The sequence below is a fragment of the Cygnus olor genome, chromosome 22, assembly GCF_009769625.2.
Source record: "Cygnus olor isolate bCygOlo1 chromosome 22, bCygOlo1.pri.v2, whole genome shotgun sequence".
Taxonomy (NCBI): Eukaryota; Metazoa; Chordata; class Aves; order Anseriformes; family Anatidae; genus Cygnus; species Cygnus olor.
Window position 1 is genome coordinate 419,806 of NC_049190.1, and position 19,156 is coordinate 438,961.

At 52.2% G+C, this 19,156-nt stretch overlaps 1 protein-coding gene across 3 annotated transcripts in view; it reads right to left on the bottom strand.

The window, feature by feature from the left end:
* Positions 1-19,156, bottom strand: part of ZBTB16 (zinc finger and BTB domain containing 16) — a 112,936-nt gene that overhangs the window by 6,283 nt on the left and 87,497 nt on the right. For all 3 annotated transcript variants that reach the window (XM_040534122.1, XM_040534120.1, XM_040534121.1), the window contains exon 5: positions 2,635-2,805. In XM_040534122.1, the coding sequence (XP_040390056.1) occupies positions 2,635-2,805 (171 nt within the window). The remainder of the gene's footprint in view (positions 1-2,634; positions 2,806-19,156) is intronic.

Here is a 19,156-nt window from a genome sequence, read left to right on the forward strand (position 1 = left end):
AGCCCTTGTCTGTGCCATGGGCTGTGGGGCCATAACACACCACTTCTCCCCAGCACAGTGGTTACTGTATGGCCAGCTGCATAAAGCAGGGACCCGGCAGGGCTGAGCACAGCTGCTGATGCTACGCTGAGAGCAGCCACACGGGCTGGTGCTGGGTCCAAGGCAGGTGGCAGGGATGCAAGCTGTGGCCAAAGGGGCTTCAGAGAGCAAGAGCTGGGGGAAATGTTGGTTATACCCATTTTCCAAGCAAGAAATGGAGGCAGACAGATGTAACCATTTGCACCACACCACTAAGGAAATCAGAGCAAGTGTTTGGTTTAAAAATAAGCAGAGAAGCCCATGTAACTTCTTAGGCACAGCACAGGCACTCCCTCTTCTCTCACCCTGACCCACTCACCAGAAAGGGGGCTGGCAGAAAGGGGACCATCTGCAAGGGCTGCAGCCCTTGTCCTTTCCATAGTGAGAAGAAAACCCCAAATTTCTGTCATTTCTGCACGGCCCTGGGATACTGTGAGGGTGTCAGCATGGAGCTGGGCACCACATCCCATGTTCCTCTGTGGACTCAGCATTGTGCTCCCACTCCAAAAGGAACCACAAAAAATAAATCATAAAGCTCTGATGATCCGGGATTTTTATTTTCTAGCCAAGAGCTAATGAACAGTCAGAGGCTAGGGCAGAACCCACACAGTCCGACCTGGAGCCCAGGTCAGTGGATTACTTGCTATGAATAGCTCTTCCACTTGGCATTAATGGACTCAATCACTGCATGATTCTGGTTTTCCTGGTTGGAAGCACAGATGCAGGTGCACGTGCAGGGCCAACAGGCACCACTGACAGCCCAGGACAGAGACACCTTCCCCTGATTCTTCCCCAAGCAGCCAGCCTCTGTGCATGCTGGAAGCTGGTTAAAAAGAGGAAGGAAAAGAGATGCAGACTATATGCATCCGCCTCCCCCAGCTACCACACTGCAGCCAGAGCACAAGCCTGTGACTGGTGTGGGAAGGGATGGGAGAGGAGCATTTCCTCCACCCACCTGCAAACCATCCCCGCCTCCCCACCGCGGGAAAAAGCAATTTCAGTTGCTCTGATTCATAGCCGGGCTGCAAATTACAGGCCAGCTCTCCGCCGTGCAGCGCAGCACAATCCTGCTAATCACGGAGCTGGGCGAGGGGTCAGCGCTCTCCGGGCTTGCCAGAGCGCCGTGCCGCAGCACACGCCGGGCGCTGCGAGGCTCCAGACCCATCCTCTCTACTGCAAGTGAGGGGAGAAGCAACCTCCTTGCCAGGGACGGAGCAAGCAGGGACTGCAGAAGCCCTGCTGAGCTTGGTGCACCCAGCTGTGGCTGCAAAGGGGCTGCAAGAGCCTCCACCTGCACCAGGCTTCAGCCAGGAGTGCAGAACCTGCCCCAGGGGGCTGCAAGGGCTGGGAGGCTGGCACAAGTCAAACAGGCACAGGGATGCTGACAGCACCCTCCTGTGTGGTGCAGCCACCCAGGGAACAGGGCAGGTGAAAATGGGCTGGTGGGGAGGGAGCTGGCTGCAGCCTCCAGCCCTCGCTGGGTGCTCGCAGGACCACTTCTCCACAGGGACAGCTGGGAAAACCACAGGGGTGAAAGGTCCTTCTTTGGTGCTTGGTTTTCCCAAGACTCAAATGGTTCACGCTCAGGCACTAAGCCTGCTAGGGAACCTTCCAAACCTGAGCTTTCCATTCCTGGCTCTGAACCTGATGGATATACTCACATCCATTTCCCACATGGCACCAGTCTGACAGTCTAAGAGCTGCTTTCTCCTACACTGAAGTTCTGCAGCCGGAATCACACCACATCAACTCCCAGCAGACACAAACTGCCCACGGGTCCCTGCAGGGAGGCACTGTGGCCCTGCAGGACCTGGGAATGCGGTGCTGGGAGCTGTAAGCAGCACACCAGCTCTCAGGCAGGTGATTTGAGGACACCATGTAATGCGGTCAAATCCATGGTTTCACACCCCAGCTCTCCTCTAACCCAGAAGCACCTCAGTGGGCGTGCAATGTAAATACCACATACACGTAGCACAGGTCACCGTAATCCCATTAAGGCCGAGTACCAGCTGATTATGTGCATCTACTGCGATTAAGCCGATGAAGTGGGGTAAGATCGCACATCCCCTAAGAAGGTCACATGTCACCTTATAACGGATCAAATTATTACACAGGGCTTTTTTCCCCCACCTTGTTTTGTTGTTTTCCTTTTAAATCCAAACAGCCTCAATTGTGGATGACAGCTGCCTTTGACATTTTTTAAGATAGAAAAAAGGAAAAGAAAAGCAATGTGAAGAGAGAAACAGCCCTGTCCTACACTTCTTGCAGCCATTCAGTGAGAAACAGTTCTCCAGGTCCCTCCTGCCAACCTGGAGAGCAGGCGGGGACCTGAGCAGTGCCTATCACTGCTCCCCACAGCCACCCCACAGCTCAGCAACAACCCCAGATGACAGCAAGCTGGAAACCCCTCTGAGTGGGGCTCTCCTGATCTAAGCTGCTGCTTAAGGGTAGGGGGACCCAAATCGGGGCTCCTTGGACGCTGGCAGCACCATGACCCGCACCCTGTGCTGCGGGATCGAGCCATATGAGACCAGGGCAGCCCTCAGCAGGCGGTACCTGTGTGGGAGCGCAGGTGCCTCTTGAGGGCGGTGTGGCTGGGGAAGGTGCGGTTGCACTCACTGCAGATGTAGCTGCGCACCCCTGCGTGCACCTCCATGTGCTGCTGCAGGGCCGTCTGCGTCTGGAAGCGCTTGCCGCAGAGCAGGCAGAACACAGCCATGTCCGTACCTGCAAGAGAGGAGACAGCATCCTTAGGAACCGCCTGGGCACCCCGGTGGCAGAGGTGCTGCCGGGACACCATTCGCATCACTGCCGACCAACGCGATGCACCAGAGCTGGCGATGGCAGCACTCCAAAAGCCACTCACACTTGTTTCATTGCGGTGCCCTGGCTTTCACCCCCCAAGGACACGCATGAGGCATCACACCCCACCACGGGCAGCCTGGCGGGCAGCAGAGCGCTGTGCACCGGGGAGGGGATCGGCTCTGGGGCACATCCAGCCCCCCTGCAGGCATGGGGACCTGCTCCTAATGGGTAGCTGCAGTGCAGAGCACAAGAGGCACTTTTTAGGAGAAATAAAGTCATTTAACTGCTCTTCTGAAAAAGATGGAAAATAAGGTAGACTACTTGTGGATCATGCTTTGTCTGATGCCCAAGAACAACTAACACCAAACATGCAGAAAGCACCTCCTGCACCAAGGCCTCACACCAGCTTCTCAGGAAGCTGGCAGCCTTAAGGAAGAGGACCACAAGCCCCAGTTACCACTCACAGGCATCAACTCTCCCACAATGGACACCAGCCAGGTCTTTGCACCACCACCAGTTCCCATCCCTTGCCAGGAACCTGCACCTCACACAGCTCAGCTCCTGGACCTGCATCCCCAGACGGTGCAAGGGGCAGAGACCCACAGCCCTCGCTCCTGTGTGGCACAATCCCTGATTCAGGAAGGTTGTCCTGGTCACTCAGGGCAGCTGATGCTGGAACCCCAGCAATCCTGGCCTCACAGCATGGAGGAGGAGTGCAAGAAGAGGGCAGGGGGGTTTTATTGCACTGGGCACAGGTGGAAACCCCTTGCTGTAGGTGACAGCCCAGCCCCACAGCTCCCAGCAGCACCACACCCCCCACCCAAATGCAAAGCAGCTGTTTGTGTAATTACCCATGTTCTGATGTGTTGTTGCACGCACCTGTGGAAAACAGAGCTCAAAGCTCCTAACAGCCAGGTGGAAACAGGACCTTAAGAAACACTGCACGTGTAAGCACTGTGCAAAGCCTCCCTGGGTGCCAGAGGGCTGAATGCAGAAGGACCACATGCACACCTCCAGCACAGCTTGCGACCCTTAATGGTAATACCAACAGGAGCTTAACCCTACGAGTCACACACAAGTATAAAATTGGCTGCATCACCAGAAGAGCAAGAGTAAAAAAACAAAAATAGAGATACTTACACACCATCAATAAAAATATAAGACCTTTGTGTTATTAAACAATTTGTTTTAGTTTATGCATAGCTGATTGTTCAGAACCTATGAGTCAGTGCAAATTGTATTACACTGGGAGATTAAGCAAATAAATGCTAGCTTTTTGGAGACATTAAAATGTGAGGACTATGGAAATAAAATTATCTAGAAAATTGTATTAGCAATTCATTAGCAGCAGCAAGATGTTCAAGGTAACCAACAAATACGCAACACCTTTAAGAAACAACGGGTTTGGGGGGGCTGCTCCTTGCTGTGCCAAAATTAATCCTAGAGGAAGCCGGTTGTGAGGCAGTGCAAGGCCAATGCATGTGGGGGACCTGGGAGAGCCCCCGGGTGTTGCGAGGTCCCCGGCACCCGCAGCACCGCCCTGCCAAGCCCCAGGGCACACTGAAGGCAGGGGATTGTTCCTCTCCTGCACCGTGCTGGTGGCAAAGTGCCCTGGGAGCGGCACGGGGGCAGCTTCTGTACCCCCGAAGGCAAAGCTGTGTTCTCCAGCAGAACGGCACGGGGCCGTGCTCCACGTGCACGGGGACCTGCACAGTGAACGTGGCACCAGCGGACGTGCTCTGGCCACCGGCTGCTCCTCCACAGGCACGGCCCACACGTACTTGTGTTTTTGGGGAGTTTGCTCGGTGTCGGCCATCCCCCTTGGCGAGGCGTGCACCGGGCAGGTGAGTGATGCCAAAAATGTGAAAAAAAAAAACGAAAAAAAACACGGGGCAGCAAGATGGCCCTAGTGAAGATGCCGCCTCCTCTCTCCCTGTGGATTTATCTGGGGGACGTGCGCTTGCTCGCAGCTGCGGACAAAACTCCCCCAAGTACCCGTGAGACACAAAGCCCGCCCGAACGGGTGGCGCGGAGCAAATCCCGAGCGGTATGCAGCCCGGCCGCGCTCTCACGGTGACAGCAGGATGGGTCAGAGGTCGGTGGGGCCGAGCCCCTGCGCCGCAGCCAGCTGTGCTGCGGGGGCCCTGGCCGGCGGGACGCCGGCCCCCATCAATCCGCCAGGAGCAGCCCCGCTGGGGCCGGGGACAATGGGCTCCTGCGGGGGCGGGGGCAGGACAATGCCGCCAGGCCAGTGCGCAGGCCCGGAACAAATCCTCCCTGGCACCATAGGGCCCTCATTTGTGAAACTAATTGGCCCCCGCTTGAAAAATTGGGCTAACTTCGGCCGCCGCCACCGCTGCTGCTGCGCCGGAGAGGAGTTGCCTTGTGAGCGTGGGCAGAGGAAGCCCAGTCCCTGGTGGGACACAGCCACCAGCTGCTGGGGTGGGCAGGTGACGGTTGGCTGGGGATGGGTGGCTGGGGACACGCTGACCCAGAGCTGCAGCTTGTGTCCCACCGCGCTGCTCAGCCATGCGAGCTGCTGCCCTAGGACAGGGACATCAGAGAGAACAGGGAGAAGGTGGTTGTAGGCTGTGCTGCCGTGGGGTGCTGCCCACCAGGACCAGGAAAGGCTTATTTATTTATTTATTTATTTATTTATTAGGCTATGCATTAGCAAATAAATTGATAAAAGACCCTTAATGGGGAGGTCAATGAGGCACTGGCATGGCTTGTGAGGGCCACCTGCTACCAGCAGTGCCCAGAGCAGACCTAGCACATCCAGCGGGTGTGAAGGCTGAGGACAGCCCAGCTTGGTGGCACAGAATGCAGGCAACAGCCAGGGGACCCCGTACCCCATCCTGACCTACCTGGTTCAGCGCCACGCAGCTGGATGTGGCCATGCCAGGGCTGCGGAAGACAGGGTCAGGCACGACTCATTTGCAGCCCTGTGGCACAACCAAGGTGGCTCTACGAGAACCGGGGGTCACGGCTTCAGGCAGGCCTCAGGTGGCTCTGCTGGGCACCGTCCACAATCAGCATTCAGCAAACTAAGTTGATATACACTGTGTGTTTTTTTAGCATCATGGAAAGAGCTGACATGACTTTTGGAGAGCCCCCATCTCCGCTGTGCTGCCTGCCCTCATGGGCTGGGCCTGGGGCACCTCTGGTCCCCTCCAGCCCAGCTCTGGCAGACATCTGGGAGGACCCCTCAAGAACACCCGAGCAAGGACGGGGGCAGCAGAGCGCCTCTGCACCCAGACGCGTGCCCAGTGCACGAGCAGGGAATGAGCAGCTTCGGGGACCTGCCGAGGAGGAAGGATGAAGATGCTGCGGGGCAGCACAGGTCAAAAGCAGAGCCAACCACCCTAAACATGCCCATCTCCAAAAGCTGAGCTCATGGTGCAAGATCTGACAGCACAAGAAAAGGGGGTGACACTGAAAAACCTCCTGGTGCCCCATGTCCTGCGCAGGGCAGCCCCTGCCTCCCCACAGCACGGCGGCGGCACCCCATGGTTTTGGAACCACGGGGATGTTTGAATGCCCAGGCATTGAAAGAAAAATCACCCCCGATAAATAAACACTGCTGCCGCCACATACGCACAAAAAGAGGAAGACGGATTTATTCATTTCACTGACATTTTAATGGTTTCTCTCCTTTTTCTGGAAGATGATTACAAATTAAGCAGCATTTAAACGCTTTTTACTGTCAACAATTAAAAGGGGCGAATATGGAACAGAAAGTGCGGTGACCATTCATTTCCAGGGAAACGCGGCTATCAGCGAACACCACGGGGCCTTCCCTGTACTGTACACCGCACAATGGCAAAAAGTATACCATTAATTTTGTAGGACATTCAAAAGCAAATTAAAATATAAAAAGCTCTAGGCACAAAGATAGATACCAAGAGAGAGGGCAGAATAGGTCAAGCTTGTGGAATTAAAGTCTTAGCAACAGTGGAGGTTTAAGCACAGCCCTATTACGCTGCATTCAATAGCCACCTTCTCCCATCTTCCCTTTTTTCTCCTCTAAGAGCCTATGTGCTGTTTGCCTCCAGCTTGCAGCAGTAAACAATTAATACAGCGTGTACCAGTGCTGCGGGTTTCCAAGGCAGGAGCAATAGTCTGCCATGTAGATTAGATTTTGGACGCAACATTAACTATTTGGAAGAGAGCGCCGCCTGATTTGTGCAAGGCAGTTTTAAATAACAGGTGATTTGAAATCTGATTTTTACAGGATTGGTACTTGCTCGAGGGAGGAAAAGCCCTGAGACCACGGCTGTACGCGTGGATATGCATGCTTCGGTCTCCTCAAAGACTGCTCCCAAACAGGCGTTTTGAGCTGTGCATCACCACGGATTTAAAGGCAAGCAAGATGTATTTCCCATTATTCAGGGACTTTTCTTCCCTTTTCAAACTTCTGGTGAGGAATGCTAAAATCCTCATACTTTTTTCCATACTCTGACTCCACAGCAGAAGGAATTAAAATAAAATTTGCTCAGGGACAGATAGGCATATGGCAGGGATGCAGGTTTGTTTTTCCTTTTATTTTTAAAAGGAGCCTGGTGCATTTCCGTACCACAAAGTTTAACATGCAGGAGGTACACCGAAGAAATAAAAGAGACACGTCCCCTTTAAAAGGAAATATAATTTACAGTGTGCAGCCAGGCGGTCCATAGTTTCAATCTCGTTTACTATAGAGAAAACTCTGCTAGCTGTTCTCTATCCCACAAATCCGATTTAATCAGACAAGCCAGCCAGCGTGGCTTGAAGTAAAAACGGATAATTAGTAAACAGAGAGCTACTTCAGTGCTTCATTGGCATTCGAGCCGGGCTAGTGTGTCGCATTTAAAATGCAGTCTGATGAAGTTTACAAAATCAAACCATTTGTTACTCCTATTGAAGAGGCTTCAGGCCACTTGCAATTAAATTGGAATTAGTGCTCAGAATGAGATACAGCAAATTCATACTAAAAAGGGATCTGACTTTGAGACATTTGACTTCAAGTTTTCCCCCCCGCGTATGCGTGCGCGTGCGAGGTCCGGCCACTCCATCCCGGCCTCGCCTCCCACCCTGCTCCCCCAGCCCCAGCCCGCTGGCACCAGGACCCCAGGTGAAGATGGTTTTGGCACCTTGGCACCCACCGAGTGACCCTGTGGCAGTTTTGCACAGCTGGAGCAGGCACCACGACTGCAAACCTGAACTCTCCTCTTTCTGCTATCCTAGGTCTAAACCTACTATCATGCTTTTTGCTGCTGGTACCTGGTTTGCAATATTTTTCCTTTCTTTTCTAAGAGCAGTGCTAAAAAAATCAAAAAAAAATGAGGCAGTTCTGTCCATCCGTCACAGCACTAATCAATAGCATTATAAACCCTTAATCAAAGGCTGCGGAGGGACACGCCACAAAAGCTCCAGGTGCAATGAGTACAGTGAAGGACACCAGCAGAGCCAGGCACTACCTGTTGCCTCCACCGTCAAACCTCCGAACATTCAGTTTGTCTCCCGCAGGAGCCCTCCGCCCGGCCCCCCGCACCAGCAGGCACCGTGGCTGGGCCACAATCACGAAGCGTCTGCACGGACAGCCCTAGGACACACACAGCCCGTCCCACCCTGCTCCCCACCAGCAGGGCCACCTTCATCCCGCCACTCAAACAATGTAAGCACAACGAGACCAGCCATAACTGCGAGCTGCATGAGCAAAAAATGCATTTATATATGTGCACATGTATACAAACACACATACACCATGCATGCAAATTCCTTCTGGTCAGCGCCTCAACAAGACTCAGTCTTCACTCAATCTTTATATTTAACTTAATCTCCTAAATTGTGTGCATCCAATAGAGGCATGCAAAAAATTGTTGCCACTATCATTAAGAGTGAAGTGGAAGGCTCCAAAAAATTCTTGCTACGCAAAACAAGAGTCCAGGGATTGTTGGCGCTTGCAAGATTAGATTTCAGAGATGTTTGAAATTTTTTTGTCACTGTGTCAACGTCTCCTTCACAGCCACCATCTCCCAGACAATGCTCCTCATCGCAGCTGCGAATGCTGGAGCTCGCCTGCATGAAAAGCAGGGCTAGGGGAGCACGGTATTTTTATCAGCCTCAGTAACATGGGATGGTGGCAGCAAGCAGAAGAAACCATGAGCACATCTGCGGATGTGCACAATGCAAGGATCGCAGACGGAAAGCTGTGGGCCACCTTCATTCCCAAGGGGCCTTGGCTCATGTTGGCCAAAAGCAGACGTCCTAGGGGAAGTGAGCTGGACCGGTGATCACCCTCCTTCTCAGAAAAGCATTTAAGTATAGGATTGAAAACTGTTAGAGCAGTGGGACTTCAGCATGTATGCTGGGCTCCACATGGCATGCCAGGATCCCCAGGGACGTGCTGGAAGAAGGAAGGGCTGCTGCAGTGCACGCCCTGCTGGGACGGGGAGGAGGAGAGGAAGAGGAGAGGGGATGAAGGCAAGGCAGCTGTACGTGATGCCAGCAGGACACCGGCCTGGCAGAACCACCTCCAAGACAGCTTCCACGTGGCATGCTGAGACTGTGTTTTGTCCCAGCACTGTGTTGGATGCGTACTGCCGGTGTAAGTAGATTAACCTAGTTTCGGTATCTGTGCTCCTGATTATGAAAAGAAAAATGGTATTTTAGCTGGCAGCACCAAAGTAAACCTGCACAGAAGAGCCCCGTGATGACAGCCCTTTCCTGGAAACAATTTCCTACATCCGTGCACACACAGAACGCATGCTTTGCACACATAGATACACTTTTTAAGGGTCTCATCCCAGCACTTGGCAGACCCATCATGCTCTCCTGTCACTCCATGCAGCCCTCCTGTGTGAAACAAAGGCACTGTGGAGTGGCGGCTGCTGCTGCCTGTCCGCACGGCAGCAGTGCCGGCGTGCCACGAGCGTGTGCTTGCAGAGGGGAGCTGCCCTGAAGCCCCTCGGGGAGGCAGAGCATCGCAGGCAGCGATGCACAGGGGCGGGCAGGATGCTGCCATCCTGCAGGACATCACTCACCCGGGAAGTGGAAGCAAATAATGTTCATCCAGCTGCCCCACAAACATATAGAGGGGGAAAAAAACACACGGTGAACAAATGAGATGCATTTTGTGCTGGAATCACCAAATCATCCCAGTTTCAAAGGCTGCCTCTGGACTGCACAACTGAGCTTTCATGCTAATTAACATCTTTATGGAAGGCAAATTCTCTCAAGGGGGTATTTGTTTATTATTATTTACTCAGAGATACCACAGCTTTCTTCCCAAGTTTAACTGACTGCAGAAAATTAATTCTTAAAAAGGAGCACAGGCTGCCGGCTCCTTTGCTGCTGGTTTCTCTTCCCTGGCAGGGTGGCTGCAGAGCACCAGAGCAGGACCGTGCTGGCACACAGGCAGGAGGTTTTGCTTTCTGCAAGCACTAACTGCCACTTGTGCATGTCTGCTTTTAACCAATACTGGTTTATCATATCTAGAAAACCTCAAACATTTAAGAGCAGATGTATATGAAAGAACATTGTAAACACACGGGCGAGCACAAATTTGAATTTACCCCATGTGCTTGTCTGCAGGGAGTTTCTGAGCTCCCTCAGACAGGGCACTGTTTCATCACCCTCCACCAGAGTTTCTCCTCTCAGTGACCAGAGCCGTATTTTAAGTGCACAGATTTTTCCTCCATAGCAGAGGGAAGGATGAGTAAAGAGTGATGCTTCTCAGTGACTGCGGAAAGGAGTCTCACAGCCATGCTGGAACAGGTGAAATGGGTGCCACAGGCTGGAGGCCAAGGCCAAAACCCAGGGGGCAGATGAACGATGCCCAAGGCAGGATGCACATTGGGTGGGGGGGGGGGGGCGGGGGGAAGAGGATTCCCAAGACGCAGAGGGACAGCACAAAAAGCAGAGCGGGCAACAACCACCCAAGTGACGTCTTTGTCAGGGAGCTCGCAGGGCTGCAGGCAGCTGCTGTTGGGGTCGGTCCCTGCTCGCGCCGCCACCGCGCAGCCGGCGGGCACTGAACAAACGCGCCTGCCCGGGAAGTTTGCGCTCGCCGGAGGTGATTTATTCCAAGGGCCATCTGGACAGGGGAACAATGTGGTCCCATATCTGAATGACCCGGCGCATTAGTCACACCCTCCTCGCTCGACCTCTCCGTCCCTAATCTTCACACTTGCTCTCATTCTCCTTTAGTGAGGCAAAATGACCGGATCCGCTTCTCACCTCTCCTTTGGCTGGCGAAGTTCACAGGGCTGGGGGAGACAAAAGGCCCCGCGCCTCGCTGCGTGTCGCTGCACGGCCAGGAGCGGCAGCCTGCATGGAAACGATGCCCCAGCTCCAGCCAGCCCCCGCGGGTCCCCGGGCAGCTCCCGCAGCGCCTGGCTGTGGGCCCAGCATCGCCGCACGGCTGATCGGGCACCGCCGGGCACCGGGACACCACGCACGGCTCCGCAGTGCCGCCGGGACAGCGCGGCCCCGTCTCTCCAACCCTTTGTTCCCCGAGCACCATCGGGAAGTCACTACTCTGGCACCTCTCCCTCCCCTGCTGCCCTTCCTCCTCATCCTCGGTTTATTTCTTTATTATATTTTTCTGCGATTGCTCAGGCAAGAATTATTACATGGGAGAGCGAGCAGGGAGAAAAAAAAATCAAGTGACTATTAGCGGTGGTAGCTTTATTGCAACAGGCACAGAACTCATTTGTTTCATGTTTTGCAGAATATAAAAGCACTGAAACATTTTAATTTTAAATTCTTATCATTGAATTTACTGCTTTTCTCTCGCAATGATTTGTGTTGCTTTTTAATTTTTACAGTCTCTACAGAAGCCAGATGCTACCGCCTAGGGCCAAAATAATAAAAACCTACTGCAGTCATGAGTTACAGAACAAAAAAGAAACGCACAGTTGACAGAAGTTAATATCTCAATTTAACAGTGCTGCTTTGCTAATGATCCTTTGATATGTGTTTATTTAGAAAGGTCTGATCTTGACCTTGAAAGCAAACTAAACCACAAAGTCTTTATGAGACGAGAGAAAGACTTTATTTATAGAATGGCTTTATGTCAATCACAGCAGCAGCTGGACTCGAGGTGAAAAATTACTCAGAAGCGAGCGGGTTCATATCCAAAGAAGGCGTTAATCACGGCATACGTATCTGGAAGGGGGCATTAATTCCAGATGAAGACTGCGGCACGCCCATGATCTCCAGGTCACGACACAAAGCACACAGGCGCGGGCCGAGGCCGCCTGCCAGCCGGGGGCTGTCGGGCACTGAGGTGCTGCTGCCACGGCCCCTGCCCGCCTGCTCATGCTCTGCGGCACCGCGGTCACCAGCACAGTGCTGTGGGCACGGTGCGGAGGAGACGCAGCGCACGGGTACCACGACTGCCTCGGAAGACCAGGGAACCACGCACGGAGGACAGGCGGGCGCTGTGCACCACAGCCACCTCCCTGCACCAAGCCAGGAGCACCTCTGCTGCCAGCCATGGGGAGGCACTGGGAGAAACCAGCACCATGAGGACCTGCCGCCGCCGCACCTGCTTTTAGCACTTTATGATGTTTTTTGTGCTCGAGCGGAGCAGGGCCGAGGAGCAGCACCGCTGCCTGGCCCTGACGCATCCCTCGCCTCTGCCGCCGCACCCGGCTGCATCCTGCCCGCCCCGAGCAGCACACACCTGCACTGACGGGGTGTGAACAGGTTTTCCTCCTGAAGAAATGAAGGATCGCGCAAAGCTTATGTTTTGAAATGAAAATAAGATTAAGTTTTTATGGGCCAATTATGTTTTACTGCAATTCCACCACTTGTATGGGAGGCGTTGAGATATCCTAATTCCTAACGTTGTGCAAGCTTGGGAATATGCTGGGCAGAATTCACATGGAAGGTGCTCTGCATGTTCAAGTGTAATTTCTATGTTTGAGTTCAAACAGTGACTTGAAGACATTTACAAATGCTGAGACCTCCTGGACGAGCCCAAGGCATCGCCTCCTTGTCCTGCTCCTCCTCGCTGCTGGGGCTCTGCTCGGGTACGCTGGCAGAGTCTTAGTCCCAAGACCCCTTTTATCAAGTATATCAAAAAAAGCTCAGAAGGCCAAAAACTGAGCACATCAAAGGAGACAAATTTCACTTTTCAGCACTCATTAGGCGTTTTGGTACCAATTAGCTTACAGTCACGAAAAGAACAGCAATAACAGGAATATAATCTGCTCTGCAGAGACTGGATGGAAGGGTATGGAATGGTGACGTTTCCGTCCTTCTGCTGCTAAACAATGCAAATTCAAGACTGAGGCAGTTACAAAAGACCTCTTTGCATGTTGACTAGAGAAATAAATGCTGCTGTGGAGTCCCATCTGGCCAAGCAGCTGAATGGGGAAAGCTCAGTGATACTGAAGTCACAAACGGGTCTAAATTTAGATACAGGCAACAGACAGCAATGATATTTCAGCTCTAAACCAGGTGTGAAATATGGCATGCTTGGTTGTAGCCGAAGCTGAAGGAAGCTTTGCCTGGGAGGGGAGCAGCAAGCCCCGGCTCACACGTGGACTGACCAGCAGAGCGGAGGCTCGGCATCCTTCCTTGCCCAAGCATACCATTTTCCTGGCCTCTATTTCCTGGCAAAAGAAGCTTCACTTGACCAAGAGGCATTACTCTGTGCACAGCATCACCCCTCGGCACGGCTCCAGAGGCCTCGCGTGCTGCTGCCCCTGCCCCATCCTGCTCCCCTGGCCAAGGGCAGGCATCTCATCTCCCCTGGCCCAGCGAAGGCACGCTGCTGCGGTGTTTTCTGCCACCACATCACAAGGGAAGCTGTCATCTCATTGCTTACTCGTCACCACCAGTAAGGGTTCCCAGATTTCTTCCTCCCAATGGGAATTTCAAATGGAACCAGCTGAAAAAATGATTTTCAAAAACATATTTTTCCCATTGCTTGCTGGATGATGGTTAAGTTAATGTTAGAAACCATTTGGAGGTCTCCATCTTTACACAAAGAGCCTCAATGAGGTGATGAAATCCTCACCAGCATTTCTGTTCAGTCAAAAGCTGCCCCCCTGCATCTTCTTGGCTGAAGAATCTCTAGCACAAGCGTTTTCAAACTGGAAGCTGTATTTCCACGATCTTGGCCTGCTCTTTTCACCCCCATTTCCGCAGGAAACTTTTCCAAACCTGTTGACATCCTCTGTCTCCCTCCAGCTTTGGAACAACACCGTCTGCTCCCACCTCTACCTGGCAGGGCGCTGCGGGGAGGCTGGAGGCCCCACAGCGGCAGCAGGACCCCCGGGGACAGGCCCCAGAGCCCCCCACCGATGCCACGCTTGGAGCTGCAGGTTCCCCACGCGGCCCTTCAGGGATTTTCCCGTCCGAGGTGGCACAACGTGTATTTGTTTCTGCTGTCACTGAGGGGCAGTGAGAAAACAAAGGGGGGCCTCGGTTTCCAAGCCAGTAAATAAAATTGTCCTCTGGACACTGTACAGGGGCTGTGCTGGGGCAACATCTAACACCAGAGGAAAGGACTGCTGGCAGCCACAAAGCCAGATTTTGTAATGTCCACTTATTATTCCTGAATCTCCATTATTAAAAAGGAAAAGATTAAAAAGACCTCTTGGTAAACCCCCGAAGATGTGAAATAGTAATGGAGAGAAACATTTCACCTTTTTTTTTTTTTTTTTTTTTTTTTTGAGTGGGGAGACAAGGATCCCAGGACACAAAAGTAACTGTTAAGGTAAGTTAAACCTTGTCAAGATGAACTTTCCTGCTACTTTTAATTAAAAGTTCTTTAGAATTAAAAAGGACACTATTCAGAAAAGACTGAAAAAAAAAATTCATTGACACCAGCCCGCCCCCCTCCCCTTTTTCCCAAGGAAAAGAAAAAGCTGTTTTTGTGTGTCTGCTCACCCAGCCCTCACTGTACAAAAGGAAGCGGATTTGCAGCAAGACACATGAGATGACCCTTTGACCCCAAACTGCTGAAAAGTCCTCAATGGCATAAATACCAGATAATCAATCACATACCAGGAGGGCTGGTCCCCCTGCCCTTACCCCAGTGGCCGAGTTTATGAGAGATGCACTGTAAATGGACACCAGCTTTTTAAGGGAGGCCCCTCTCCGCATTCCTCTGCGGAGCCAGAATATTTTCCTCGGGCCGGGAGACCCTGGCCACCTAGTTTTACACATTTCATCACTCCTCGATGCAGCCCCCGCGGTGCTCCTCGTGGGCAGGTCCGGCAGCAGCGGCCATCCGCCAGCACCGCAGCTCCGCCAGGAACACGCGGCGCGGCCGCACGGCTGAGACACAGCCCCGAAAGTCACCGTTCTCCCAGAGCTCCCCGTGGCCATGCACACTCCTGTACGTTTTAGGCTGTGGCTGCCTTGGCTCTAAGCACGGAGAAGCTGAGATTAAGACAGCAAAGAAGGCTTTTTGTTTCCTGCTTTGGGGGAGACCCGGTGCAATCACCAGCCGCAACGAGGGGCAGGAGGCGCGCAGCGAGCGCTCCGGGGCTACAGCAAACACCCACAAACCTCCAAGCAGGCTGGGGCATCACCAGCATGAGGGCGGGTGCAGGAAAATGAAGGAGAAAACAGCCTAATCTACAGAGGCCACCACAAGCGATGTTTGTTTGGGGTGGTTTCATTTGTTTTCTGAACCCTTAGTAAGTTCTGACACCAACTGTACAAAGTTGGTTTCTCTTATCTGCGCTCTGACAACCATCTCAAACCTAAACAGAGAGGACTGCTAAACCTCTGAATGTTCCTAGGGCAACAATAGATTTTAAAGCTTTAAAGGAAAAAAAAAATTGCTGAGATACTGAACTAGTTCAGTTAAATGGGGAACCACTTGGCAACTAAATTTGATAATGCTTTTGTTTGAGGGTCAGAGGTTAAATATGTTCACACTAATCCCCTTCATCTAGAATTAAAGGACAAGAAAGATTTTTCTGTAGCTTAGCAAGAGGGCTTTTCTCATCGTAGTTTAAATAGTATTTGCACAGGAAAATTAAACGTAGACCATTGGCCATTCATTTTAAACACGAATGCATAGGTCTTTTACCTTATTTGTTTATTTTAGGTAAATATGTCTGATCACACAAATGCCAATCTTGTTGCATTTCCTGTCCAATTTGATCTTTTGACTATAAATTCTCCTGGAAGGGCAGGGAATTTTTGTTTTTGTTTAATTTAAAGGTTAAGAAAAGAAGCAGTTTGAAAGGCAGCGAGATTCCCGGTTTCAGGAATGTGTGCTCAGACTCAGATTTCAAGCACTGTCACAGAACATTACTGTCAGACAAAGAGGCTCTGTGCTGCATATCTGAGGGCCGAGCAGCTCCACGCCACTGCCACCAAGGGTCCGGGCTGGAAGGGGAGGATGCTGGCCCGACCCCGGGCATCACGCAGCACCAGGTGCACAGCACCCCCTCAGCACCCACACCGGTGGTACCAGGAGGTGCTGGAGGCGCTGGGGGCTGAGCTCGGCTGCCCCCGCGCCCCGGCTCTGCAAGCAGAGGTGCTGCAGGAGCCAGGCAGAGCCCTGCGAGTTGGCATTCAGGCAGGATGCCACCGACCCGACTGGGGTGCTGGAGGGCACCTACGGCTGTACTGCATCCCCCCCTGCCCTGTGAGCTCCTGGCACCCGCAGCCTGGGGATCAGGAAGGACGGCACCGGTGCGAGTGCGCAGTATTTACTACACTGAGTTAGATGCTGTGCCCTGAAGCAGGCTGGTTGCATTCAGCACTAGGCTCCAGACGACGTGGGGATGGCAAAGCATTTCTGTGACGAGGACAAGTGGTTGTTAGCGCTTTGCTGTGGGCTGGCACGTGGAACCGAAAGCCCACAAGGATCCCAAGTTCAGCTCAGGTAACAGCAGCCTGCCACCGTCACGTGGTGCCACAGAGATATATTTGGATTAGAGGAGCTGCATCCCAAACCAACTACAACTTTTTTCCAAGTGCCTTTTGATGTCCTTCACAAAGCTGAAAACATACAATCAGGGACGTGCGCTTCACTCTGCGCAAAGACCTCTTTCTTTTAACCCTGATCAATCTCTCGGCCTGAGCCAAGAACTTTAAGGACTGATTGCAGCTCCCAGCAGAAAAACACACCTGCAGGATTTCCTAATGGGGAGCCCCCATGCTCAAAGCCACAGCACACGGGCAAAGGGCTGGGTTGGACAGGAGCGCCGCATCTGACAGCCCCAGTGGCACGTCCCCCATGCCGGCATGTTTGTGTTTGTCAACGTCTGTGCCAGATTTTATTTAGCTCTAATTATACACATTTGTGTGTGGAGCCAATTAAAATCTAACAGACCTTTGAAAGGGATCTAGGGTATCTTCAGGGTTTCTTAATTTCTTTGTCTCCTCGAAAGAGTACATCCAGCTAGAAGCATGCTGTATCGAGCCCTGGAAATTGGTCTCAGGGAGTGGTGTCGGAGGATTACGCTGCACCTTTCCAACTCTACGCATTCAGCAGCTGACATACTAAGCAGCGTCAAGATAATACAGGATACTGTGACTCCAAAGCAAGCTATTCATCTGCTCCTATAAACACCATAGCAGGGAATGTCCCTTTCCAAACAAGGGGATCTGACCCACTGGTACTGCCAAGTACAGCCAACAACCCCGAACAGAGCTAAATGATGTCCCTGCAGGAACGAGGCAATACAGTGAGAAACAAACTTTTCTAGTTCTTTGTGTGCTTACAAACATCAGTTCTGGAGCAGAACAGCTCTGCGAGGAAGCAGTCCCTGGCAGACTGCTTTGCTACAAGCACACAGAGAACTTTTGGCTCCGCAGCATTAAACACAACACACATCTCAAACTTTTATCTAACATTTTGCTGGCTGGGGCAGCTCTGGGAGACGCGGGATTGTTTGCATGATGAGAATGCTGGGCATCTCATTGCTAGGAGGAAGCCAAGACACACAGTGAAACATTTCAGCTGTAAACCACACAGTTCAGATTTCGGCAGGACCCCTGGGGAGGCGAGCTGCAGGACACGCTGTTCTCCAGCACCGCTGCCACGGCCAGATGGGGACAGAGACACTTGTCCCCAGTGCCCCTTGCAGCACCCTGGGGCCAGGAGGTGATACTTGGCTCCTGGCTCCATTAACGGGCAGCTTAATTGTGGAAAAGCACTGGAGGCTCCATGCCCTAATTGTGATGTCCCCACATTTCAAGAAAGAGGGGAACAAGCAAACAGAGCAGGCCATGTTCCCGTGCACCCAGATGAAATTAGGCTGCTCCGTGCACACTGCTGCCCGGCAGCTGGAGATGCCAGCTCTATGCCAGCAGCACCTGGCGCGGGCTCCTGCCACCGCCACCACCGCCGCCTCCATGCAGCCTGCGCTGGGGCCAGACCCCATGAAAGGAGCGGCCGCTCCATGCCTCTTTTTATCTTTAAAGGCTGCCCGTTTGTTAAACTGTCATTGTGAATTATGCTCCTAAATTAAGAAGGCTTCCGATGGGAAGTTTAGCTGTCACAGTCATTGTTTTTGTAGAAATAAATGTTTGCAAGAAAAGCTTTCCTTTGAAGATGTCAGCTTCCACATCAAGAGCTCTTGGGCCAAGAACAGGGAAGCACAGGAGAGGCAACAGTCTTTAGCTCAATGCTTGTACTTACCCTTCCCTCTATTTGTACAGCGTTCAGGCTTTTTTGCAAATAAACTTTGGAAGGCCTCTCACAGCCCTGCCACGTGAGGCTTGTGCTGCTCGGCAGAACGGTAAAAGGAGACGAATGCAAAGCCCATCCTTGTGCAACGGGATGGCACGGAAAGTAAAAGGAGTGACCCCCTTTTTGGCTGTTGCTTTTGAAAAGGACATGACTTTTTAAAATCCTAAATGTGCACCAAGAGCAGCCCTGGCTTCTGGTAGCTCCTGGCCCTGGGGCAGAGCCTCTGCTCTCACAGCCACAGCTGCTCACCAAAAGCAGCTTGGGGTTAATAAGATATCAGCCCATCATGATCTGATTAAGACGGATGTTTTGCCTCTTTATGCTCTTGCAGCTGCCATTTTTAGTTTGGAAAGTGTTTTGAAAGAAAGCTGATCTTTTTTATTTAAAAAACTTGGGAGTTTGCATTTTGGATGCTTTCTGACCATTCCACTTTAAACTATGTGGTTTTCTCCTTTCTTGGGTCATCTTTTTTGTCTCATTCTGCCACAGCCAAATGTTGAGCTAGCAAGTCCCTCTCCCTGCTGAACACTCAGAATTAACCATGTACTATTTTTTCCAAGGGTCTTATGAATATATTTACAAGCAGAGCTCCATGGAAGAGGCCTCACCTGAGTTTGGCAC